Source organism: Amphiura filiformis, chromosome 4, assembly GCF_039555335.1.
Source record: "Amphiura filiformis chromosome 4, Afil_fr2py, whole genome shotgun sequence".
Taxonomy (NCBI): Eukaryota; Metazoa; Echinodermata; class Ophiuroidea; order Amphilepidida; family Amphiuridae; genus Amphiura; species Amphiura filiformis.
The window spans coordinates 53,007,777-53,033,288 of record NC_092631.1 but is presented as its reverse complement, the minus strand read 5'-3'; the positions used below and the strand labels follow the sequence as shown (position 1 = coordinate 53,033,288).

Sequence of the window (25,512 nt, the reverse complement as noted above, 5' to 3'; positions counted from 1 at the left end):
AAATGAGTAAACTAAAACCCAAGGGCCACATTTGTCTTCTGTTACAAACTAGTTTTAAAAAATACACATTTTTTTCACCGTATCTTAAAAGTAAATTTGTGTTGGCTTTAATGTTTGTTTTGGAATGAATAAGCCTAAAAAATATGGGTTGCCAACTGAAGGGTTTAAATTTAGGGTTAGTTTCATGAGTTACGTACAAATTAGGATTAGGGCAATTTCCTGCATCCTATGTTGCTCTTGAAATAGTCTTAATGATCCAGTCTGTCCAAAAAGACAACAACATTTGTAGATACAAATGCCAAAAACAGAGCATTGAGCTCACTGACTCAGAAGACAAATGTGGTCTTTTTGATGAAAGAATCAAGATGATTCATAATCTCCTGTGAAGATTTCACTTATGTACAATGTCACAGTCACTTTATTATTATTATTAAGACTGTGGTAGAGATCATGATAATCACTTGCATTTCAGACATCAAAATGCTACATTACTGCATAAACCAGTCGATATTATGTATGTATGAAATTTTAGAACTACATGCAATTTTCAAGCGTATATATAGATATAGGTATCTAGTAGTCACAACTTCGGCAAGGCGAGGGTAGAGCGATGATTTCAGCAGGTTTTCACAGCTAGCTAATAGCTTTCAATGCATACATACGCCTTATACTTACAAGGTAGACATTTTTAACAACTTGGACTATATCTGCCGAGTCAGATGACAGTCTCGTTACTTGAGACTCATGAAAGAAGGCGGGGAGATTCTAGAAAAATTGATAAATTTGATACGAGTTAATCAATACAGATAAGTATAAGAATGTCCATGTTGCCATGCAACAGAATACTTACTAGATACACAGCTTTGACAACTTCCACAATATCATCTGAGTTAGATGATAATCTAGTTACATAGGATTCATGGAAGAAATACGGGAGATCCTATAGGAGAGGATAGAATAAAAGCATGATAATACAACAAAGCAAGATGCATGGATTAATAACACATAGATTGGAATGTCCCATGCCTGTGCCCTCTGTTTGAGCCTGGCGCAAGCCTTGAAATAAGCAGGAGCCAGGAGCAAATTTGTCCTAATTAAGCCATCAATTGCTCCTGGTCCTTGTAAAATTCACATGAACCAGGAGCAATTTTCTAAAACAAATTGCTCCTGGTTCCAGTTTTGAACTTAATGCAGTAGTGCTGGTATGTGTATTGTATGCAGAAAAGAATTTACTATTTGAAAATTGCTCCCGTTTCTTTAGAAATTGCTCCTGGTTCTTGTAGAATCCCAGTGAAAGGCTTGGCCTGGCGAACTCGCTTATCTGAGCATTCACAGAGCGATCAACTTGTTTACCAGGTACGCAAATATTTGTGACATGATCAAAGGTTTAAACCACTAAATTTTGTTTGTGTATGCTTGCGCTATTTTCAGTACGCTAACACACTCCCGCACTTATCGTTGACCCACCTATCAGCTAAGGTCTACCTTCCGTGGTACGGCAAGATAGTTCACAGTTATACTAGTAAACAAAATGGGACATATGCATGGCAACAGTTCATCTATCCTAGTAAATGGAATCCTTCTTAGAGGACAGGTGACAAAGGATCTGATGAGTACAACAGATGATTAGGAAGATAGTTATGAAGGTAGTAAAACCAAACTGAAAATAGTTACACTAATACTACACAAACATAATTTTTCACTGCAATTCTTATAATTCCCAGCTAAACTCAATGCCATAAAATTTGTCATCAAAAATCAATTGTGTAATAACAATGGTTTCTCCACATGTCTTTTTTTCTCAATCCAACCCTTTTCAATCATTAGTTTGTAGGGTCATTAGTCCAAAAAGGGTTAAAGTTAGGGTTTAGATTAAGGTTAGCATTAGGGTTATGAATAGGGTTAGGGTCAGAGTTAGGATTAGAGTCATGATTAGGGTTAGGGTCATTTTGGACTAATGATCCTCTGGACTATTGACCTGTATTATATTATAATTTAACAGCCAATTTCAATAAATACCAGAATCCTTTGTAAATGAATACAAACCTACGTTATCACATACACTGGAGTTGTCAAGCATGTGTACGTATGCCCTGGTGGTGACAACAACTTGGTTTCTTTGCAAATTGACTAAATCCAATTCTTGGTTCCCAGAATTTTTTGATTCTAAAACGTAACTCACTGTCCAGATTTTTATGCTGCACTTTGCTTGACCTCAAGTTTGGTAGTGATGATATCAGTGCTTATATGCATTTCAGCCGCAAGTGTGCCAAAAATCAGCCATTGTATGAGTGTGTATAATACTCTGACTGTGACCAGCGAAAATATGCACCTTCATTGCTACCAAACTCAAGGTAAAATAAAGTATAGCTGATGCTTGCTATAATTAAAAGTAAGTTGGAAAAGCACAGGTATACCATGTACCTCAAAAGTGCTACTTGACAACAGAAAAAATATTTCACTGAAAATTCAAGCAGTCTGTAATTAATGGTTTGTACTAAGAACTACAGATCTTTAACATCAGTTGTTGATGTACCAGCAGATTTGCTGATCAGTAAAGAAATGAAATTTAATGACATACTTACATTTAACATTTAACAGAACTAGCAACACCTGTAAAAGTGCAGAATGTTAAGGGCGATCAACCTTTTTCATAATATTATTATTAATTATTATTATTATCACAACCTCATGTTGATGTGTCTGTGGTAAGAGATAGAGTGAGAGTGAGCTCTCTTCTCACACGCCATGGGTTTTGTTAAAAGCCCCAAGACATCAGCCCATACAATCTTGTAATCTGATTGATCGAGATCGCATCTTTTTGCATTCCCATTAATCCAAACTAGATATGTTCAAATCTGAAAGGATCGGAATCCGAAATCTGAATTTGAAAAAGATCGGAATCCAAATGAATCCGAATGGTGTTTCTATTCCATATTTTTGTAAATAATAAAATTATGAAAAAAACGCGATTGCCCACAACATTCTGCACTGTTACACACTTGCACATAACATTTAAACAATGCATTATGTACATACTAATAATGGCTATGCTATCAGCACACCAACACATTCACTGTAATAAACCATCATATTTCATATCAATCTTCATTGCTGGACAGGAAAAAACCAGTGGCGAAGATTTCTTTTTTACATTGGGGGATGGGGTTGGAAAAAAGTTCTTGAAATATAGTGATCAAGCACCTTTTGGTGACAGAATAAGTTTATGGTACAAAAGCGCACAAGGCACGTGAAAATTTGTGCCATTTTGAAGCTAAATTGGTGGAATATGATGTGAAAGCGGAATAATTTCACGCGAAGCGCACAGAAATTTGCACTTTTTAGGCTAAAATGGTCAAATATGAGGTTAATTTGGTGAGAAACCCGCATAGAGGCGTCAACATGGGGGATGATTGTATGGATCATCCCCCCATCAAAATATTGGGGGGATTTATCTCCCCATCCCCACAGGGTCTAAAAAACTCCTATGTGCATCCAAATCTCCTATGTACAAGTGGAACCAGTTTCGAAACTGGTCCTATGCACAAATTACAACCTAATGCAAACACTCCATATGTTCACTCTGTATTGAAATTTATTTAAGCCAAGGCACTCATTTTATAGAAGATACTTTGCTGAAGCCATAAATCACATCAGCATATCTACCTTGCATTAAAAAGTTCCAGAGAGTTTAGATACTAAATCCAATTTACTGGTTCTGATACTGGGCCAATTTTCACATATGATATTTTGATTTGGAAGGTCAAACGTGCATAGCTTTTTCCTGCCCAGCAACAAAATAATTTCATTCCCTGCAAATACTCCATTTTGAATGCAAATACATCAATGATGACTAGTATTATACTCTCTGTTCTAAGTTCAGTTGACTACTTTAGACATTCTCTCCAAGATGTAAACACCTGTTATCATGATTACCGTGGATCAAACACAATAGGGGAACCATTAGGTGATATTTGGATGATAGATATGAAGTTACAGGTCTTGGGCTTTGTCCCTCAGTTAAAACTAAACAAAATCATGGAAATGTCCACTTTTGGGATTGAAAATGTCAAATATTAGGGAAGTTTTAGGGAAGTTTTACAGCTTTTATCCCTTCTCCCAACATACAGGGAATTAGTAATCTACAGGGGGTCCTCTTCAAGCATAACAAAGTATGTGTTGATTTTCCTGAATTAAAATTTTCGTCTATCCATTCTGGTAACCAATAATGTAATGAAAACAAATCACCTACCACGGTGACCTAGCACCGACGAGAGGGCAGCTCTCATTGGTCAACACACGATGCTGTCACACAGCTATGGCAACATCCGGGAAAACACAGACCCGATCGGTATGAACCGGAATTGCCTCCGCGTGGGGTCAAATTTGTTTTCTTACTGTTTCACGTTAGAAAAATTTTATTTCCTGAAGATTAATTTGTCCTACGTACTATGTCAAACTGGGGCAAAAATGATAACGGGTGGAATTGTGCAATTAACCGAATTGGTTATTTTTAGTAACTCGGTGCAACTACTAGAATGATATGGGCATAAGAAACTAAACTTATTTCTTAGGAATCTGTGTGTGTGTGGATAAGCTGTCATCAAAGCTTGATGAAAGGAAAGTTATCAAGACCAACCTTATAAAACCTGTATGGATCTCCAGGTGAATCTATAGCAACTCCATCAGCTGTACCAATGGCAAATATTGGTAGGATACTGTGCTTCTTCATCTGAACACTCAACTGACTGATGGATGGATAGTCCTATAATGAGAGTAAAAACAAATGGATAGGCAGTTAAGTAAGGGACTCATGCCCTTGCTTTTTATAGTCTATTCTTAACCCTATGGGTACTACCAGCCAAATTATCAGCATCTAAGAATCAGGGATGAGATTGGCAAGTTGTTGAATCCACAGAAAATCTCATCCCTGCCAGCAATATATACCTGGTTCATGCACCCGGACCCATAAACGCAATAAACCTATGCCAGCAATATCTATTTTTCTGATTCCTGTTTGATCAAGCACGCGTACAACTCAATTCTCGCCAGATTAGGATTGCGAGTTCATCAACAAAATTGCTATCTCTAGATGTCACTTTACACTGGATTTGTCATGGATGGTCACAAATAGTCGCATACGCACTGTTTGTGCAGCAAACAGCAATTTAGACTGATTCATGCAAAGCGGAAGACCGTTATTTAAGCTTAAGTAGAAAAAACAGCGCTGTTTGAAGTTTTAAGTACAGGGGGCGAGGGAGACCCTATGCCACCGAAAATATCTCAAAAGATTTACATTGATCTCAATGGGGTCAGATTTTGACCCCAAATCCACAGATTTCCTCGAATCCGCAGAAAAATCTCATCCCTGAATAATTATTTTGACTGGTTACAAAGAGCCATATATCATATATTAATTAAGCTAAATCGGAACAGGAACTAGGCAATATAGGCAAAATGTCCTTGAACATTCTCAATATGCAACTATAAATTTAGATGAATTCTGTAGTATCCATAGCAGATAAATATGTTTAAAGCCATAGTCATCATCATCATCAGTCGGCTGCGGAGCAGGCGACTACAAGCTTTCTCCAACTAATGCGATCTTGGGCAAGCGAAACAATTTTGTTTGGCTGCAGCATCCCTTCAGTATCTCCCAGGAGGTGCTGGACATACTGTAAGTACAGTGTGCGTGGCCGTCCCGGTTTCCTCTTCCCATGTGGTGGAATATAAAGCGCATATTCTTTCACAGGCTCACCATCTTCAAGACGCAGTATATGGCCGAGAAATTTGAGTTGATGAATCTTGACTCTGGCAACCAGTGGAGTGGTGTTGGTCAGGTTGTAGATGGTTTCGTTTGGAATCCGATCCACACGCTTGATGTTTAACACAAAAGTGGTTCATTTTTTCAAACCTGATATTTTGGCATATTCTGACAGTTATTACTACTTTTATTTCAGTATTTTGAGTAAAGAATAGCAATATTAAAATTTGATGGATACCATACTTTATGGCTTTAAGTACAATTATATAAAGTCAAATTCTGAGAAGTAGTGTAAATATATGAAGATCTGTGCTAATTTGCTGAGTGTGAGCTTGTGTGTAGTTCTAAGAGTTGCTATCAATATTCCTTCCCATACATAATTATTCTAGATGAGAAAATTTTTCCAGGAATAACAATTCTAAACAATATGATTCTGAATAGAAGGTTATGTTTGAGTTTCACTTACCAGTTCTGTTGCCATGGTATAAGTATTGGTATTGTCAACATGACATTGACCATCATTTCTTGCAACAATACCACCCAGCTATAGAAACAAAATGGATGAAAAGAAACATGGTTACGAACCAACATGAAGCGATTACATGAACCTCGCCCATGACAATGTGGAAAAACGTAATGTAAACTGATAACAAAGCTTAGATACTTTGATATTTTTAATAAATGGGAGAACAAAAAGCAAAAATCTTATTGACTTTTGCTTCAACTAATTTCTATCAAAATGCGACCCACTCTCATACCACAAATTGATGGAAGTAAAATTAATGTAAAATAATAAGGATTTGAGACCTAAATTGCCTCCCCCATAAAAAAAACCCAACTTTTTGTGACATTTTGCTTGATCTGGTCACATTTCAATTATTCCAGTTAAAATCCATCCACCCCCTATGGTACACATGGCCTTAATCTCTCACACAGGGAGTGTAAATTTCAAATGGGGTTACCTAAACGGGTGACTCTATTTGAAGTCTACACCTCCTGTGTGGGAGATTAAGGTCATGTCTTAGATAGGGTGTATGAATTTCATCTGGAATTGGCCGTTATTGAAATAATAAACTGCTTTCTCTTGATAGAAATAACAGCTTGTTTTTGTTTTAAAATCAAAAGGTAAACATAAACAATTTCAATTATTTGAAATTGTATTCTTATAAATAACAACTTGGTTTTAATCAAAAGATAAATATAATGGAAGTTTGTGTTTCCTTACTAGACATTGGAACAATGCATCTATTAATTAATTCTTCCTTCAACTCAAATAAATATCTTCATACTTGAGAAATTACAGTATTTTCAAGAAAAATTCATTTTCAACATTACATGAAACTCTAAATTAATCTTGACCAATTATGGGTACAAAGGCCTTCCTTCTTACCAAGCCATCTCCAGCAATGTGAAACGGTGCATCAGTGGAGTACAAGAGTAGATGCCTGGCATGGTCTCTCCAACCAATTTTTTCCTGTGTGTGGTCAAAAAGTTAACAAAAAATACAAATTAACACAAGATAAATGAAATCGTTCAGATAAGTTAACTACAATTATTGTGTTCCTCTCTCTTTTAAAGCAACTTAGAGCCAGATTCCTCCACATATACTGCTCACAAATAGTATCAGAACACTTAAATTTAAAACAGAAGACATTTATCTATTTCTTAAAGACACTAAAACTAAATTACCATACGCAATAAAGTGGTCAATAGATGGAGAAATTTGTTTTACGTATTTTTATACCTCAATTGCCACGATTAGACTTTATTTCAACAACTCGTAGCAATTTGAATAAAAAAGAGAGCTTTTCAAACGTGACAAAACATTGACTTTACCCTTGAAACATGCAGATATGAACACAGTGACTGTGATGTGACTGGCACCCACAACCTTGTGATGAATCCATAACAATAGGGGAAATCACCTTGAAGGAAGAAATATCCAAAGTTGTCACTTTTCAACTCCATCTTTTGTCATTCGATAACGTAGAGCTTAGTGGAATAATGTCTCATGCCGAATGAGGTATCAAAGTACACACAACAAAATTCTCCATCTCTCTTTTACTTTACTTTGTGATTGAGATTTAGTATCTTTAAGAAATTGCTTTTATTTTAAGTGCACAGATACGTTTTGGGCACAGTATATAATGTTGCAGTGGCGGGCTCACTACTCATTAAGTCTTGTTTACTTTAAGCCTTTAAGCACATTTACATCTGGGTGTAGTGAGGCAAAGAGTATTAAGTGAGTTGTCCAAGGACACAACACATTGACTGTGATGTGACTCGCACCTACAACCTTGTGATGAGTCTCAACACATATATCACAACCGCTATACTATCGTGCTCCCTTAACACTGTACAATGGATGTTACTATGCACAAACATCAATAAATATCAATTCTTTAAATGACATAGCTGCTAAAAAGAATTGTGACAACCTATGAATTTATACTTCATTCAACTTGTATTGGGCAAGAATAAACCCCTGTATGTATATAGAATGGCATACACTCAGATCGGCATACACATACAACTTTGAGGTCCCTCTTTTTAGTACACAAATATGTGATGTGATCAAGCAGAATGAGTCGCATGTCGGGAATATTAATTTTGAGATAATGGTATTCAACTTCCTTATTTTGATTGACATCAGACTCATTTAGCTCGATCGCATCACATATGGGAACACATGAAGCAGAAAGTAACTGAACTTGACAAAAACTTTTGCATACATATATCCTACCTTGCATACAGTTGCTTGCATTAGAGCATCAAGACCGCCCTCTGGGCTATCTAAGTTACCAGATGCATTTACACGAGCAATGGCATCCTGTAAATATAATACAGCAAAACATCACCAAAACAAAATGAGATACTTTAAGTGATATAATAAGAAGTGGGTGTAAGGTGGGTCCTCATGAGGCATATTACAAATGTATATAGGAAAGGCTCTGAGCATGTTTTAAACAGATTAAAAGAGTAGGGCAAAGTACACGGATCAAAATACCTTTTGTTTGAAGCAAATCGGACATACAATTTACATTTAATACACTTGATATTTTCTTTATTTCTTATTGTGTTTACCAAAAATCAATGTATACTTTGATCAACTCAAGTTCATGAATACATAATCTTTGTCAATAATTTGCTAAAAATAAATGCATAGTGTTCAGGGTACTTTTATTTTGCAAACTGTGGGGGTTGAGAGCCACAAAGCCTCAACTCACAATCACCTGCTCCCACAAAATGAGCATAAAGTCACCAGGGCACTATAGAAGAAACAGTCCATTAATCATGACAAAATTCAATAGAAAACAAAAGAAATTGTGGAGGAAATATTGATTTTGAAGACCAAAGCATGGAGCCAACTTCATGCTCATTTTGAGAGAGCTAGTCATAGTGAGTTACGGCTTTCAGGTTCTGAACACTCGACATGGTCAAAGTGTTTCTCATGTGTTCTAATGTATTTGATTGTCGACCAACCCTCTTAATTTGCATAATTAATTAGCTAATTGCCATAATGTTATAATTCAAACAAAAATTGTGCATATGACCTATGGATGACCTTTGATTGTACTTCCCTTGACATACCACTTGGCACTCCCCTTAACCCTTTCCTTAAGAAGAATTATTTTGCCAACCTTGGTATAATTATCTGTTACTTCCAAAGGAAAAATGAATTGTTAGTATTTGTGCATATTTACCTCATTTTACCCCAAGATGACACTTGGAAGTAAGATTGAGCCATATTGCTTTTTACATAAATACTTACTGCAAATTTACTTGTCTCTTCTGTGAGTCCAAGAACATTCTTGAATCCAAATGGCGGGTCGCAGTATTTCCCGAAACATGGGTTAACTAAACTAAATAAAACATAATGAATAATGCATGCATGTACTCACTGCAAATTTACTCGTCTCTTCTGTGAGTCCGAGAACATTCTTGAAACCAAATGGTGGATCACAATAAACATCCCGAGACATGGGTTAATTAGACTGTGAAGAAAACAAATGATTAGGAATGAAAATGGTTATGTGCCATCCACCACAATGCAATGCACAACCCCTTTGTCAAGGTGGCCAATCCAAAATGGTAAGTTATGGTAGGGATGTAGGTCACTGTTTAAGTAGTACAGGGCAGGTCCGGATCTGGTACTGTGGAAACCAAGGTATGGCAAAAGAAATGTGGGGGTGGTGCTGGTGGTCAACCAAGACCTATGTATATTGTGAGGACACTGAATAGGAACCAAACAAAAATAAGGAGCTGTATGCAGGACATACACATCTGGAGAGCCATGTAGGAGTCCGACAGAAGTCGACTGAGTGCGTGACCAAGTGAGTGAGTGAGTGAGTGACCGAGACATTGAGTTACCAAGTGACTGAGTAACCGAGTGAGTGACAGAGTGAGTGATTGAGTGAGTGAGTAGTTTTTTAGTTCCGAAGCAACAAATTCTGACGGTACATGTAGACTCTCATATACTACCTACCATATATAGTTTGGTTGCTATATTCTCAATATAAAGCACACCGGAGTGATTTTCCGAGATCAACTTTTCATGTTCATGCTGTTTAAAAGCTTAATGGTGATTATTGCTATATTTTGCCCATGCTTAGTTGGAAACACAGCTACTAAGCATTCAGTGTATTTCATGGTCAAGTATTAAATGCAGCAGAAACCAGTTCTGCTCTGTTTAATGTATTAACTGCTTGATCTACTCCATGAATACTGTGCTTTGCTCATGTACCATGAATTATACCATGTGGCCTTGATTCACAAATATCATGTCTTTCATTATTTACTAATGCTTTTTACAATTGCTATTTGCACTAGATTTGCATTTTAGCCTTACAAATCTGCATCTTTTAATATCTCACACTTGACTCACTTCGGGCCAACAAGTGAAAAATCTCTTCTATATTAATTTATAATCCAAGAGATATCAATATAAATTTAATCAACATTTATTAAAATCAACCACAAAACCACCAATTTCATATACATCTTTCTAAATCACATCTAATGATTAAAAAAGTAGCTATATATTAAGCAAACCATAGTCTGCCAACTGCACACACAACGAAAAAAATCATAATTTATAATTTGTAAATATAATAACCCACACACTTAATTATTGTGACTGTATCTTCTAATTAAGCTGAACAGTAAACCACACGCTTGGATTCAGCTGATTTATGGCCCATCTAAACTGATTACAAAAGTAAGGCATTAAAATAGCCGTAATGTTACGCTACCTGCCAGCAATACCAGATGCTCAACAAATCTCATGTTTTTATTACCACTGAACATGATATAATTTATATGTTCAGAGCCAATGTTTGATATTAATAGCTTATATAAGATAATTTAATATAGAACGGTTTCTGCGATTCAGTTTATGGAGGATCTGGCCAGCTAATTGCCAAATTTGGTAATATTGTGTTTCATAACTTGGACGTCATTTGCTTTTATATTAATTTTTTCAATGGCTACATTTGTCAGTCAAGGGATCGGATAGTGACTTGCACAGTATTTTTAAGTCTTTTGGGGAAAAAATGTATATCTTCAATATGAAATCATGAGATTTATCAAGTTTACTTCGAGGACTGTTGGAATATAAAAAATATGAATTTTTAATATGTGCTATAAAATTTGTATTATATCATAAATTAAAAAAAATGTTATTAGAAGGACATTATCCTTATTCAGAATGTAATTTGTTATATCTGAAGTAATTTCAGTCAGGTCCCACAAAATATACTGTGCAAACATTGCTATCCGCTCCCTTGAGCCATGGAAAAATAATGATGTGGGGGATTTTCATGAATTAACAAGGGTGGGAGGTGTTTTTTTTTTTTGCAATGCAAAATTGACATTGGTTGTTCAATACATTCTTGGAAAACGATTCAGGAACTTTTTTATTTTAAAGTTCTGAGGGGTAAAATAATATATTTAAAAACATCTTTATAGCGATTCATACATATTAATGTTTTTGTCATAATAATAAAAATACGTAATTAAAAAAAAATATGGACCAATATCAGAAAACAATGCAGGCAGTATGATATAGTTTTTAATGTGGTGGGTGGGTGGGTGACACAATGACGATGTAGCCAATACCCATTGAAGGTCTTTGTTGGGTATGTGATAAAACATAATACTTACAGTCCAATTAATTACTTTTAAACTTCATAAATAAGAAAGAGTTTAAAGGCAGAAGACCTAACTGACAGCCTCACTGCCACTTCTTTACTTCAACAAAATGCACATTTTAGCACCACGTGAAAAGCTCATAATTTTCTCATAACTCCAGCCATCTTTAAGATTAATTTATATTGTAACTCAAAATATCAGGGTTACATCCTGGATGTAATGGCGGCATTATTTTCTCACCATTTCCATGGATGGAAAAGAAGTCTGTATTCAAGTTACATTTGCAGCTTTAAACAAATGTCAATACCACTTAAAAATTTGCCATTAAACACAAGCGGCATACTGCTCCAATTACTTTCCCAAGCCCAGAAACTTGCCAAGGGACCAACACACCTGAATTTCCCCACAAATACCTGTTCTGCACAAAATAAAGAAAAAACTCCAAACAGTATCATCAATTCTGTTTCTATCATCAATTCCTTTGGTACTCAGTGTGTCCCTACAGCTTTTGACAGTAACTGCCTTGCCAATTTACACCATTTACCGCAAAAGTTGAAAGTTTTACATGATTAATTGTTCATGCTTCTTCAATTTTGACAGTTTCATTTGGTTTTAAGTTCATTTATTTAAGCTTCCTTACATAAACCTTCCACACTAAACAAATTAATTTGCACTCTGTTATTTTCTACAGTATTTGCTTGGAGTGTGAAAGCCAAATGTAAAGGCATGAAAATTTCTGTCTTCTGCTTCCTGCTTAAATCATTTTGAACAAAGCTAACTCATGACAAATTTTGAACTACCATGTTTCCATGCCAATTTCTTGTATCACATTTTTGAAAAAAAAAACTGTACATGTATGGTTGATCACAAAGTCCAAATATGGATTAGTAACAACTTCTGAATTAGCAAACTTTTCATGGGGTCTGTTTGATGTATAAAGTTCATAAACTGCACACGAATAAAGAGTATTTTTTTCACTGAAATAAAAGGTAATTTCTTGGTGAAATTGACACACAAGACAAAAATTAATGGGGTTTATAGAAAATTGTTCTTTGCATTTGGATGCATACCTCACTAAATTCTTCACAATTAATTTGAGCAAGGTACAATAATTTCCATGAATAATAACAGAATGAATTAAAAAAGATAAATTGAGGAATTTGTTCTAGAGTTGGGCGACTATCACTTTTTTCCTAGTCGACTAGTCAGCAGCAAATAGTCACGACTACGACTAAAGTCGCGACTATGTGTGGTCAGAATTGGACCAAAAAATCGGGTGAAAGTTTGGTGCAAATTTACAATAACAAGTCAAGACTAATATTTAATGATGATTTATGGACTTCATGATTACTTGTTTGTATAGAGTTACTATTGGTAAGACAATGACTAACGTTTTTATCACATTTTCACAGTTTATATAAGTATTTGATTGGTTTTGGTGCGGATATCTGGTGCTTTTAACGTGATTTTGTAACATTTAAATATAGTTGCGTATGACGAATTTTGGTTTTCAATAGTCGTAGTCAGAACTACCAGTAATAGTCACAACTAACGACTATTCACGACTTAGTCGCCCAACTCTAATTTGTTCCCCAAAAGGGTTTTTAGATAGCTAGTGATGAAAGTAGAAGACACACCCTTTATCATGCATGTAGAGGGCAGTTGTATGGTGTTCATTGTTGAAAGAAAATTTAATAAGAGGTTTTGTCATTATATGAATTTTACAATTTGTCAATTTAGTATAATTACCGTACTGACGCGAGTATAGTCCCACCTTCGAGTAAAGTCCCACCCCCAAATTTGCGAAAAATTTCAGAAATTAAATTTTTTTTTTTTTTTTTTGTAAGTTATTTATTTTTTTCGGCTTTGAGTGTCCCAGGACCTAGACCTAAATGCTAGGATCATTCATGGTTGACCTAAAAAAAAAAAAAAAAAAAAAAATTTCAAGATATTTTGTATTTTTAATATGAAAATTGATACTTGGTATTCATGTCATAATCTATTAATGATTTCAAAATGCATTGAATTTGAATGCATTTTGAAATCATTAATAGATTATGACATGAATACCAAGTATCAATTTTCATATTAAAAAATACAAAATATCTTGAAATTTTTTTTTAATTTTTTTTTTAGGTCAACCATGAATGATCCTAGCATTTAGGTCTAGGTCTAGGGACACTACAAAACCGACAAAATAAAAAACTTTATTTTTTTTTTGTTTTGTTTGTTTGTTGAAATTGAGTATAGTCCCACCCCCAATTTTGAAAAAATTTCACCCAAAAACGGGGTGGGACTATACTCGCGTCAGTACGGTATATATAACCTGGAAGAAAAAAAAGGCAAAGAAAAACATTATTCAATATTAATCTGTGGAATACTTTCTTATGGAGTATTGATATCTTTAAAAATTACTTCTGTTTTAAACATAACACTATATTTTGTTTGCATTTTATCCGTGCTGATTACTTACTATGAAGGCAATATATCTGCATAAGGCATGACAAGTTTGTCTACGAAGGCTCCATAACCAAGTTTAAAATTGGTGGTAATATTACCCATAACAGCCGCTGAAAAATACAAAACACAGAATACACGTGAATTAAAATTATGATTAGCATAATTTACTTTACATAAAAATTATCTGTTGAACTTGTTGTCCATAGTTCATTTTACTCCATGCTAAGTAGGCATTGTGGATTTTGTCTCTTGGAAAATTGCATCATTGAATTTGACTGTGCTCAGGGGGAAGCAGCTTGTCATTGTATTATATTTTTACATACTTTGAGCTTTTGCTTCACTATTTGCTCACATTTGTTTTTGTTGAGATCAGTTCTCTATTTTTTGTTGCATTTATTGTTTTGTATCTACTTTTATGTATAAGAATTATGTAACAGGAAACGATTGCACTCTGTGTTTGAACTTACAAGTCTATTTTTCTTTCCTGAGTTACCATTTGCTTGCTTGTAATATTTTTGTATTTTAGTAATTCAAATAAGTAATCTTATTATCTGGCCCAGGATGAATCACACATATCTTTAGACTTGATTTCAACAGCAATCATGTTAACTAATGATAAAATGCTATGAGAAATGACTTTCACTTAAAATACTTGAGTAAAGATTGATTAATTGATTGGTTATTGATTGGCTGATTTAAATTGATTGATAGGCTGATTGAATTACTTAAATTGATTGAGGGATTGATCGTCTGATTGATTGATTGGCCGGATTTAAAATATTTGGGCATTGATTGCCTGGCAGACTGAATGAATGATTAATCTATTATGTTGTGCGTAGCTGGGGTGTTAATGTATTTAAATTGCAATCCATGAAACATACCTATTTTTTTTTTAACTTTCCACAAAATTCAAAACGTAAATAGGACCTTTAGTCTTTCATCTACAACATAAAGCTGTGACAAAAATAGCTGAAATCGATTCATGTTTCTGAAGTAGGACATATTCAAAACGCAGTCATCCTTATTATGATAGGAAAATATAGGAAATAGGTTATGTCATGAGACATTTTCTAAATACTTTTCCCATTAGCTTTAGCTGGAATGCTTAAATATCATCAGTACCCTATATTTATTTACATTACAGATCATCAAATGGTAACAGAGAAAGTTCACCAATTCATCTTGTTCATCAGCATCTTGGCTCATCATCCTCTTCATCATCATCCTCATCATCATCTATCAATGTAGAGTCAACTTTGGGTTAATGATTACCTTCACCACATCATTAGTATAACCAATGCAATAATGCTATCTATACAACACAATTATTGTACTATTATTTATCACATGTAGGCCAGATAGGGACTGGCAGGTTATGTGATTGCATTTTTGTGTAGATTTTCTTGGATTTTTAATTTCAATCCAAAACAGTACAGCACTTTGTATTATTTGTCCCTTGATGATGATGAATTGATGATGAGGGTGGCAACAATGATACAAGATTCCCTTGTGGTCATACTTTTACCCTTACATGTTTTCTGCTTTTTGGCAAAGGGGAAGGAAAGAAGGAAGGAAGGAAAGGAAGAAGGAAGGAGAGAAGGAAGGAGAGAAGGAAGGAAGGAAGGAAGGAGAGAAGGAAGGAAGGAAGGAAGGAAGGAAGGAAGGAAGGAAGGAAGGAAGGAAGGAAGGAAGGAAGGAAGTAGAAAGAAAGATGAAGAAAAAAGATTCTCTTGTGGTCATGCTTTTACCCTAACATGTTTTCTGCTTTTTGGCAAAGGGGAAGGAAAGAAGGAAGGAAAGGAGGAAGGAAGGAAGGAAGGAAAGAAGGAAAGAAGAAAAGAAGAAAGAAAGGAAGAAAGAAAGAAAGATAGAAAGGAAGAAAGGTAGAAAGAAAGAAGAGAAAAGTCTTGACCCACTGACTCCACGCGTGCAGAGGACAAGACCAAGGATAGCAAGCCATGTGTGATGCGTGTTTATATGTGTGCTTGGATGATCGTGCAAGCACATCACTGCTCGTGCTGTGGTATTTGTGGTGTTAGGATTAATGTAGACCTCAAAGAATTGGAAAAAGAGGTTAATCAAAGCATTGTTATTACTTTTATTGCCAAATTCGCTATTTCTATACCTCTGTTTTGTGTTTTTGCTTCATGATTAAAATAAATTCTACAAATACAAAACAAGTTCTATTGATCCCTAACTGTAATATTTTGAGAATTTCACGACCTTACACTTTGTTATTTAAAAATAAATTCCTAAAAAGTCAAAATTGTTATGTGATGACATGTTCCATCAATGTACATGGACTGTCAGCATTAATGACAAGATTGGACAATGTTTGTATTATAATAACAGTTGTATGTGTCATTCAAGCTCCTGAGTGCATTCCCACATGTTTCTGTGTATGGGTAATACAGATGTGTGGTACATATTCTAAATATAATGTAAACATTCAGGCTACCTTTCAAGGAATACGTTTTGGTGTGTGAACAAGAAATTGTGATGAAAGTGTACTATCTATTGAATGTTGAGAGTGAAATGTGTCTTGCTAAACTATACATGCCAGACTTTCGCAGGGTCCTTGTTTGAGTTTGGGTAGCTACACACACTCAGCTTTGATGGAATAAAGACAAATGGGCTATATTCCATTTCAAATCCATAATGTGGCACATATTCTAAATATTATGTAAACATTCAGTCTGCGTTTTACAAATTGAACGAATACGTTTTGGTGTATGAACAAGAAATTGTGAAAGTATATCTCTTGCATGTTGAGAGTGTAATGTGTCTTGCTATACATGCCAGACTTTCGCAGGGTGCTTGTTTGGGTTTGGGGTAGCAACACACTCAGCTTTGATGGAATAAAGACAAATGGGTTTTATTCCATTTCAAATCCATAATGCTTGGGGAAAGCAAAGGTAATTTATTCTTACCAAACAAAAAAAATATTAGTATTGTATTTTTAATTTAGTATAAAATTCTGTTTGTGCAATTGATATCAAGAGATTCCAGGAAATTTTCTATCTGATATGGCTTGGCAGATGTGTGACTGACAACGGACTCTTGTAATTGAAACATTGTCCAAGACTATTATTAAAAAAAGACAAAATAGTAACAAAAAATTTAAAGGTCAGATTCTAAGCAAAACCGTAACAGCATCAGTTAAAGCAGCAAAGTCTCATATTATGATCCAGGGTTATACAACACCACCATTTGTGGTTGATTTAAAAAAAAATTGGAAAAAAGTTACCAAAAAATTATCAGTTTGTATCCAAATGGGACCAATTTGTAACTTGGGTTCACTTCATAATCTATTTAAGATATAGACTTGTGTACAAAACCAATGCATTTTTATATCTTAAATAGATTATGCAGTGAACACAAGTTACAAAATTTGGATACAAACAAGTAATATTTTGGTAACTTTTTTCCAAATTTTTAAAAATTAACCACAAATGATACTAGTACTTCGCTCTTGGTCAAGGGACTCTTCAAATCCGCAATTTTTTTTTTTTTAAACAATTTTAAAAAACAATTTTTTTATTTTTTTTGAAAATCGGGGTGTGTATTTTGGCCTCCAAAATCGCATATTCTTAGCAGCTCTACATTAATCTTGCCTGTCCCAGGAGCAAATTGCCCGCCAAAAATGAGGGCTGGACAGGTGGCTAGCGAACACCATGACATTATGTGTCTCAACTCTTCACATGTAAACTTACCTAATTTATCTCCTAGATCTTTGAGATTATTTAAATCATCAGCCATAGACTGTGAGAGATCCATTATGTAGTACAAATCTACAGGAAAATCCTCTGCTTGTCTAATGGTTAACTGTGGTAAAGGAACAGCTTGACCTGAAATGAAAAAATTGGATTCAAATTGGATAAGTTAAAACAACTGAAGATGTCAACTTAGTTTTTCTTTTATCTCTGCTTAATAATAGCTTTTATAAGTTTTACATTACTCTTTCACATTATGAGGCTAAAATAACATACTAGTAGAAGGAAACCATTACCTATCCACTATTTTTCTGCATTAAAGAATATCATATCTTTCCTTTTAAACTTAATAATAATATTCAACTTCCTTTGTATTTTATTGTTCTTAGCAACACTAACATTGCCATTATATCTGGAACTGAAAGTGCAATAATGATGATGTTTTAATCACAAATAAAGCTCTGAAAATGCCACATTGCTTTACAAACAACTCATTTTGTGTGATCGTATCACGTTATGTGAGAAGATCATCAACCCATTGTCACTGTATGATTTTGGAATATAGTTAAACTTGTATAATTAAGAGTGTTTCATTGTTGTCTGCAATATCAAGTCATTTGAATCCCAATAGTCTAAGTCCACTTTTGAGCAGGTTATACTTAATAGCATAGCCCATTTGGCATGTTTATAGGTCACAATGATCCTCAGTTTTGGCCCATTTTAGCATTGAAATTACAAATTTTCACAGACTACACACATATTTTCCCAGTAAAATAATTTTGGAAGCAAATCAGCTGGAAAATTGTGTCCCCATTGAGAAATTTTTGCTGCTATGCTGCTGCCTCAATCAGAGGTTAATGAAAAATTAAAATTGATATCACATGGCAAACAATCCCATTTAGCTTGATCGTGACACATACATATGCTTGAGTAAATTAAACATCCGAAAGGCTTTTTTGAGTGCACATATATATATGGATACACATGTTCTGATAGGAATTCAACTGTAACTTTGATGTTTTAGTTGTTAAAAGCCCAATGTTCCTAGAGCCCTATACCTCTTATCAGAGAGCTGGGTAATACCCAGTGGGTATCAAGAGTGAAAAGAACACAATACTATTGTGTCTATTCAGAACAAAACAAAAAGCATTAACGGGAGGAGCTCTGAAAATTATAGTTTTCAATTTTGAGTAGTGTTACTAAACTGTGCTCAGGAATTTTCACTGTGATGCAAATGGTATTTCATTTTAACATATTCATTTAACATATTAAAATCATCTCATAGCTTCTCACACAAAAGCAACCCAATTTACCACTTTCAACTCTTTCACTCTTGAATATCATTTGCTGGTAAAAAGTTGTAACCAGTCAGAAGTCAGCAACACATAAATGATTGGGTTTGCTTTACATAATCCTAAGAATTAGTGACCTATTACAGAGAGATACAGTGAAGTATTAAAGAAGCATCTATGTTGACCTGTGAGAATTACACAGTAAATGTCAGGAGGATACACTATACATGTTTTACAGTGTAGTCATCCTGCCATTTTAATCCTGACAGTGTGGCAAGATGCTATATGTATAGTACAGGAGGTATATAATATGGGTGAAGGTCATGGAGGTAAAAAGTGCGCTTGGTATATGAGGAGGGAGAGATAGATGATGGTATCAACATGATCAACGATCAATTTAGCAAATTTATACTCTTGGACATAAAAAGATACCCATCTACTTGATAGAAGTTTATCCACTTTACTTGTGTGATGGAAGACACTCAATACCGTAGAAGCCCTCATTCAAATCATTTCAATCTAGGATCTTGAAGTTACAGTGAGATGTGGCGAGCAATTTTAAGATTTTAAGAATTACTCGTTCCACATGGAGGTTTGTTTTTCACAATTCTTAACCAAAGTATAGTAGTTACTGTAAAGATGTCACTTTATACATAATAATGAAGGAGGTAGCCTATAAGCTTCACTCTAGCAGGGCGACACAGATATCCTCTACAGATGGACCGCTGCAGCCATGAAGAATACACTTAGATGCTTCTATTTATGGCGAAAGATGATACTGTACTGTATAGCGGTTTTATTTTTGCCCTTTCACATTTAATTTTAGAATTGCAAATTATAAAGCCAGTGAAAATATCTGTTACACAAATCAAATGTATCATGTGTAGGCCTAACTGTTTGAAATCACAAATATAAAAAACCACAAAACTGCTGAATATTTCAAAACACAAAAAATTAATGCCACGGAAATAACACGCTTTACAGAAGTGGCCTATCAAGAATCTTGATTCAAGATCAATTAAACTTCTATCTTGGACATGCCCATCTTTCTGAGTAACACCATCTTTCTCCATCAAGACACAAAACAAGGCGCTTCTCCAACCAAACGTTTCGCCAATATTTGAGATCATTCTAATATTTCTAGTTTATTTCAAATGACTTTTGAGCTAATATGGTGACCTTTCACACAACCATCATATGAAGATACCAATATTACATGTACATCCAAGAACTCAGTTTGATTGCAAATTTCAATTGTTCAAATTTTTATTTTCAGTCTACTCTACAAATTGACCTCAGATAATCTTTGACCTCAGTATATGGCCTTTTAACGTAACAAAAAAAAAGGGAAAGTAAGAAGTTCTCCAATTTGAAGATCAAATCTATCTGTACTCTTGGACATAAAAAGTACCCATCTTCCAAAGTAGAGTTCGCTATATTTTTATTGGTGGGACTCAGAATATCAGACTTTTACCTCTTAATTTGTTCTCTCAAATAGAAAAATAATATTTTAACTTTCAGATTTCCCTTTAAAACAAAATGGATTTCAAATAGAATCCTCAGAGATCTACTGATGTAAGACAATTCCGTAATATCAAATGTGGTAGCAATTCCCTCCTTACATCCCCAACACTGGGTTGGCTTAAGGCAAATCCCCACACCATGTCTCCATTATCATCAGATGTGGTAGCAATTCCCTCCTTACATCCCCAGCACTGGAATGGCTAAAGGCAAATCCCACACCACGTCTCCATTATCATCAGATGTGGTAGCAATTTCCTCCTTACATCCCCAGCACTGGGTTGGCTTAAGGCAAGTCCCCACACCACACACCACCAAGTCTCCATTGTCATGTTCCAATATTTAAGTCATCTTAATTTAAATTCTTTGCCCAAAGCTTGAACAAAATATGTTAACCTGGTCATTGTCTGGTATGGATATGTCAAGCAACTGGATTGACATAGAGCTACAGGGCAAGGCACATTTCCAGGGTTTAGGACCAGAAGGTCCTATCTGCAATAGCTGCCCTATAGATATTTGACAATTTCTGCATTATATATAGTGAACAATCTTAACATATAGCATCTGGCAGCTATTGCAGATAGGGGTTTCTTGCCCTAAACCCCGATTTCACTGTGAATCATTGACAAGTCTAAAAACTATGAGTATGACTTCATTGTAACAACCTCATCTGTCAGGCCACAGTTCTTTAGCCCCAATATGCTCATAGAATGACCTTTGAATATGTTGGATACAAAAACTCATACTCCATAACTTGAGGTCAAATTCTAAGCAATGGCTGCTAAATGAAGCATATTGAACTGTGTCAACCATAATGATACCATTTTTGACTCCTAATGCCTGTTAATATTGGATATAGATACACCTGCATCAATCATCCTCGATACTGGTCTCCTTGATCACAGATGAAACTCAATATATTGGTATCAATGTTGGAGTTTCAAATATTCCATTTGTTATCATGACATTAATAGTTAGTGCTGTTGAATTATATTTATAACTTGCTATAATCACAAACTGCCCATTTAGTGCACCTGTTCATTTTTACAAACATGGAACATTAAATGTGATGCGATCAAGCAAAATCAGTCGGAACTCAGAGATGTTAAATTCAAAGTTTCTTATAGGATTGTAAAAGCATTTACAAAGCTGGATTTTGCAGAAAACCCTACTGAAATTGAACAACCAGTTCCAAAGATATGAGCAATTAAAGAGTTTCCAAAACAACAGGTAACAAAAGTAAATATTCCTTTGTTTGGCTATATCTCAAAATCAATATTTCCGAGTTCCGATTGATTTTGCTTGATCGCATCAAATTTCAAAAACAATAGATATGACTATGGTGATTAATATTGACACAACCAAATAAAACAACTAAGGCCAAGAAAAAAAAATTGTTTGCTTGCCCTCAAATGAATTTTAACAATTGGGTCGGTCGGTCGGGATTTCTTTTTTTTCTTCTTTTTTTTAAAAATTACAATACTAGCAAACTCTACTGTTTGTATTAATTAAGGCTCAAAATATCAAAAATCAGACAATTTTGGTATCACAATCAATCAACTAACATTACAAAACAACTTAAATGTTGAACAAAAGCTCTAAAATAACATTTTTTTACATCTTCAGAATGCAAAAACTTGAAAAGAAAAAAAGAACTTCTTCAGGAATTTCCAAAAATAGGGTCGGTATTCTTTTGTACAGTAAATAGGAAAAAAACCCCTTTTTTCTGATTTCCAAAATTAGGGTCGGTCGGTTGAGGGCAAGCAAAGATTTTTTGGCCTAAATGTGACAAGATACACAGACATTTGTACATTAAGCTTTTCACATTGACAATTAACAATAGCCAAACTGATACATACAAAGGTAATACAATGTATAGGTTACATATCCAAAACCTTTCATCTTTTAATTTGTGAATAACAATAACGTGAACGCTATTAAGATGCCTTCTATTTATAAAGCAATTCCAAAGGAAACATAGAAGCACTCTGTCTTTGCCTTTAATAGCATGTAAGCCAAGCGAACTGACAGTTGGATTCTCTGGTAAGTACTGCACACATAGCAAGAACCATCTCCAATTACTACAACGATAAACATTGGGCATCCTATTTTCATAAGTGGTGTGCGAGTCTTGATCAAATGAACCTGGGTAGTGTAAACACTGAATAGGAACGCCAGCGCCAGGGTAAAAAGTTATCATATCAGTTGTAGAAATATAGGGGTCCCGAAATGGGGAACAGGTATGCGTGTCGCTTGGGTTTATGTCGTACGGTAGGAGGCTGTATTTAATAACCAAATGTTTAAGTGTACCAAAATTACACGCAAACATCACTAACTGTGAATAGTATGGGAGGACGATATCATGGGAAAGCTAGCTTTTCATGGTAGAAAACTGCTTTAGGGTGTCGTATGTTTCTGTCATGGTATTTTGCTTGGTATGATAATAAAATGTAGAAGTGTGCCAGAATTGTACAATTAAAGGGCAAAGTATCAGCAAGAATACTAGGAAATGTGTAGGAAACCCAGGTTATTATTAATAAAATACAAAATATAGAATTTTGTTTTTTAACCCTTAATTCATAAATAATGCACCGCTTGTCTTGAGTCACTGAAATTCCAGTGTAGTAACTGGATTCCTTGCCCCTATAATATACATAACTTTTGTTACCAGCGTGTTATTATTTTTTGAGAAAAATGCAAAAATAGTCAAATTTATCACGAGGTGTAGTACCCCCTTAATGTCATTAATTTCATTATGGGTTTCTTTTGATTTGTAACATTTTTTCTAATGAAAATTATATTTAAAAATTAAGATTGGGCACTAGGACACAAAGGTTAATGTGTCAGCACGATTCTTGCTAAAGGTGGGGGCTGGCTCTCAACTTTGGTTTGGGTGGGGATGTGCAGCTGGGACTCTGAAAAACTACCAGACTATAAACCAAATTGGACGAAAAACAGACCCCAAATTATACCAATTTTTGGAATTTGTTTGGAAATTTTGGCACTTTTTTTGCGAGAAATTTGAAAAAACACCCTTTCTTGAGCAAAATTTTCATGAAAATGCACCCGAGTCTGAATTTGCTGCACATCTCGATAACCTCATTTCCACCAAGAACTCCACCCCCGGTTTCTTGCTAAATAAACTTTCAAATCATGAAAGAAGGATTTTTTCAATGAATTTCTTCAACTATGATGAAAGAGTGAGTTGTCACTAAAATAGGTGAGTTGTTACAAAAATAGTAAGAATGGCATATTTCAATAGTGTAAGAAACCCCAAAGCAACATGATGAATGCTATGTATAGATATGCACCCGATCATTCAATGATGCTGTACTTGATAATGAAATGTTTTAGTAGCAAATGATGAAAAGGAGGGCAGAGAAAATCATCTGAACAGCGCAAATTTACATGTACATTAACAACTTCCCGAAACAGAATGCATTCTAACTGTGAACATTACCGGTTGCTGTCAAAGAGTATTTTTTTCAAGATTTTTTTCTTCAAGTGTGCTTGAATTCTAAAGCATTTGTCGGTAATGTCAGGCTGAAGGTTATGGTGATAACCGCAATACAAATAAACACTTGATAGAGATTCCCTTCATCATGTCTTCACTTGCTTGCTTGCTTCTGGGTAGCCTATATCTGACAATACAAGTTACCAATTACATCAAAAGTGTGACACATAATCACATGTTAGCTTTAATGCCTTTTATTTCATTTGTTCATTTTTTGGAAAATAATTGTTGGTTATCGGTTTTGAAAAACATGTATTTCCTGTATTCAGAGATTGTAAATATTGCCAAAGGTACTATATCAGTCAGAATTAATAAGTACATTTTCATGGGAAAATTTTCTGGACACGTGACACCCATAGAGCAAGTGCAGTTACGGGTTTTAAAGTTACCAGAAAAAAATATTTAGGACCAGCTAAAGTATATCACCCTTCATCAAAATTCCAAATGAAAGATGAACTGGTAGTGACAATTTTGAAGTATAAGGATGATTATGATGATCAAGTGATTTAGTGTGAGAATCGTTCACCCAAATTAAAGTCCGTGCTACCAAGTTCAGGATAGTGCTATTGGTAGATATACCAGAATTCATGACATTTAAGCATTGGGGTAAGGTTGAAACAGAACATCGGACCACGACCACTGTCCGAAATAGGTAAAACAATTAAGTATTATTGATATCTTCCTAACTGCATAGTGTAGAATCAGTGAGCCCATCAATTGATAACAATACCTGGACAAAAATAAAGGTTACTCCAAATGTGTATAAATACTTCAGAAGATTGTTTGGGTATAAATTATCATGATTTAAGATTGAAATCATAAATGTCATTTGTGCGACAAATCCATAAAAGTGAGCTAGCTCTAAAATTTTGTCTAGCAAAAATGTATTCACTGTTGGTTTTTAAGTGACTTTTTGCACTACATTCCTCCCTCAGCACCTCTTGATACCTGAGCAGTCTGATCAATTATTCAGAATATTCATCAATTGCTGAATTCCACAATGAAAAAATCAAAGATCCTCTTACCAAAAACTAAGAAAATATTCTGTGACATTGCTTGGAGCTAGGTGTCAAGGGTAAGACATGGAGATGTAGTGAA

At 34.8% G+C, this 25,512-nt stretch overlaps 1 protein-coding gene across 1 annotated transcript in view; it reads right to left on the bottom strand.

The window, feature by feature from the left end:
- The window catches only part of LOC140150258 (integrin beta-1-A-like), a 123,864-nt gene that overhangs the window by 24,807 nt on the left and 73,545 nt on the right, over positions 1-25,512 (bottom strand). Inside the window, exons 6-13 of the mRNA XM_072172261.1 lie at positions 18,088-18,222; positions 14,388-14,484; positions 9,537-9,627; positions 8,508-8,594; positions 7,155-7,238; positions 6,231-6,308; positions 4,640-4,765; positions 851-940 (exon numbers count right to left, since the gene is read on the bottom strand). Coding sequence (XP_072028362.1) covers positions 851-940; positions 4,640-4,765; positions 6,231-6,308; positions 7,155-7,238; positions 8,508-8,594; positions 9,537-9,627; positions 14,388-14,484; positions 18,088-18,222 — 788 coding nt within the window. The remainder of the gene's footprint in view (positions 1-850; positions 941-4,639; positions 4,766-6,230; positions 6,309-7,154; positions 7,239-8,507; positions 8,595-9,536; positions 9,628-14,387; positions 14,485-18,087; positions 18,223-25,512) is intronic.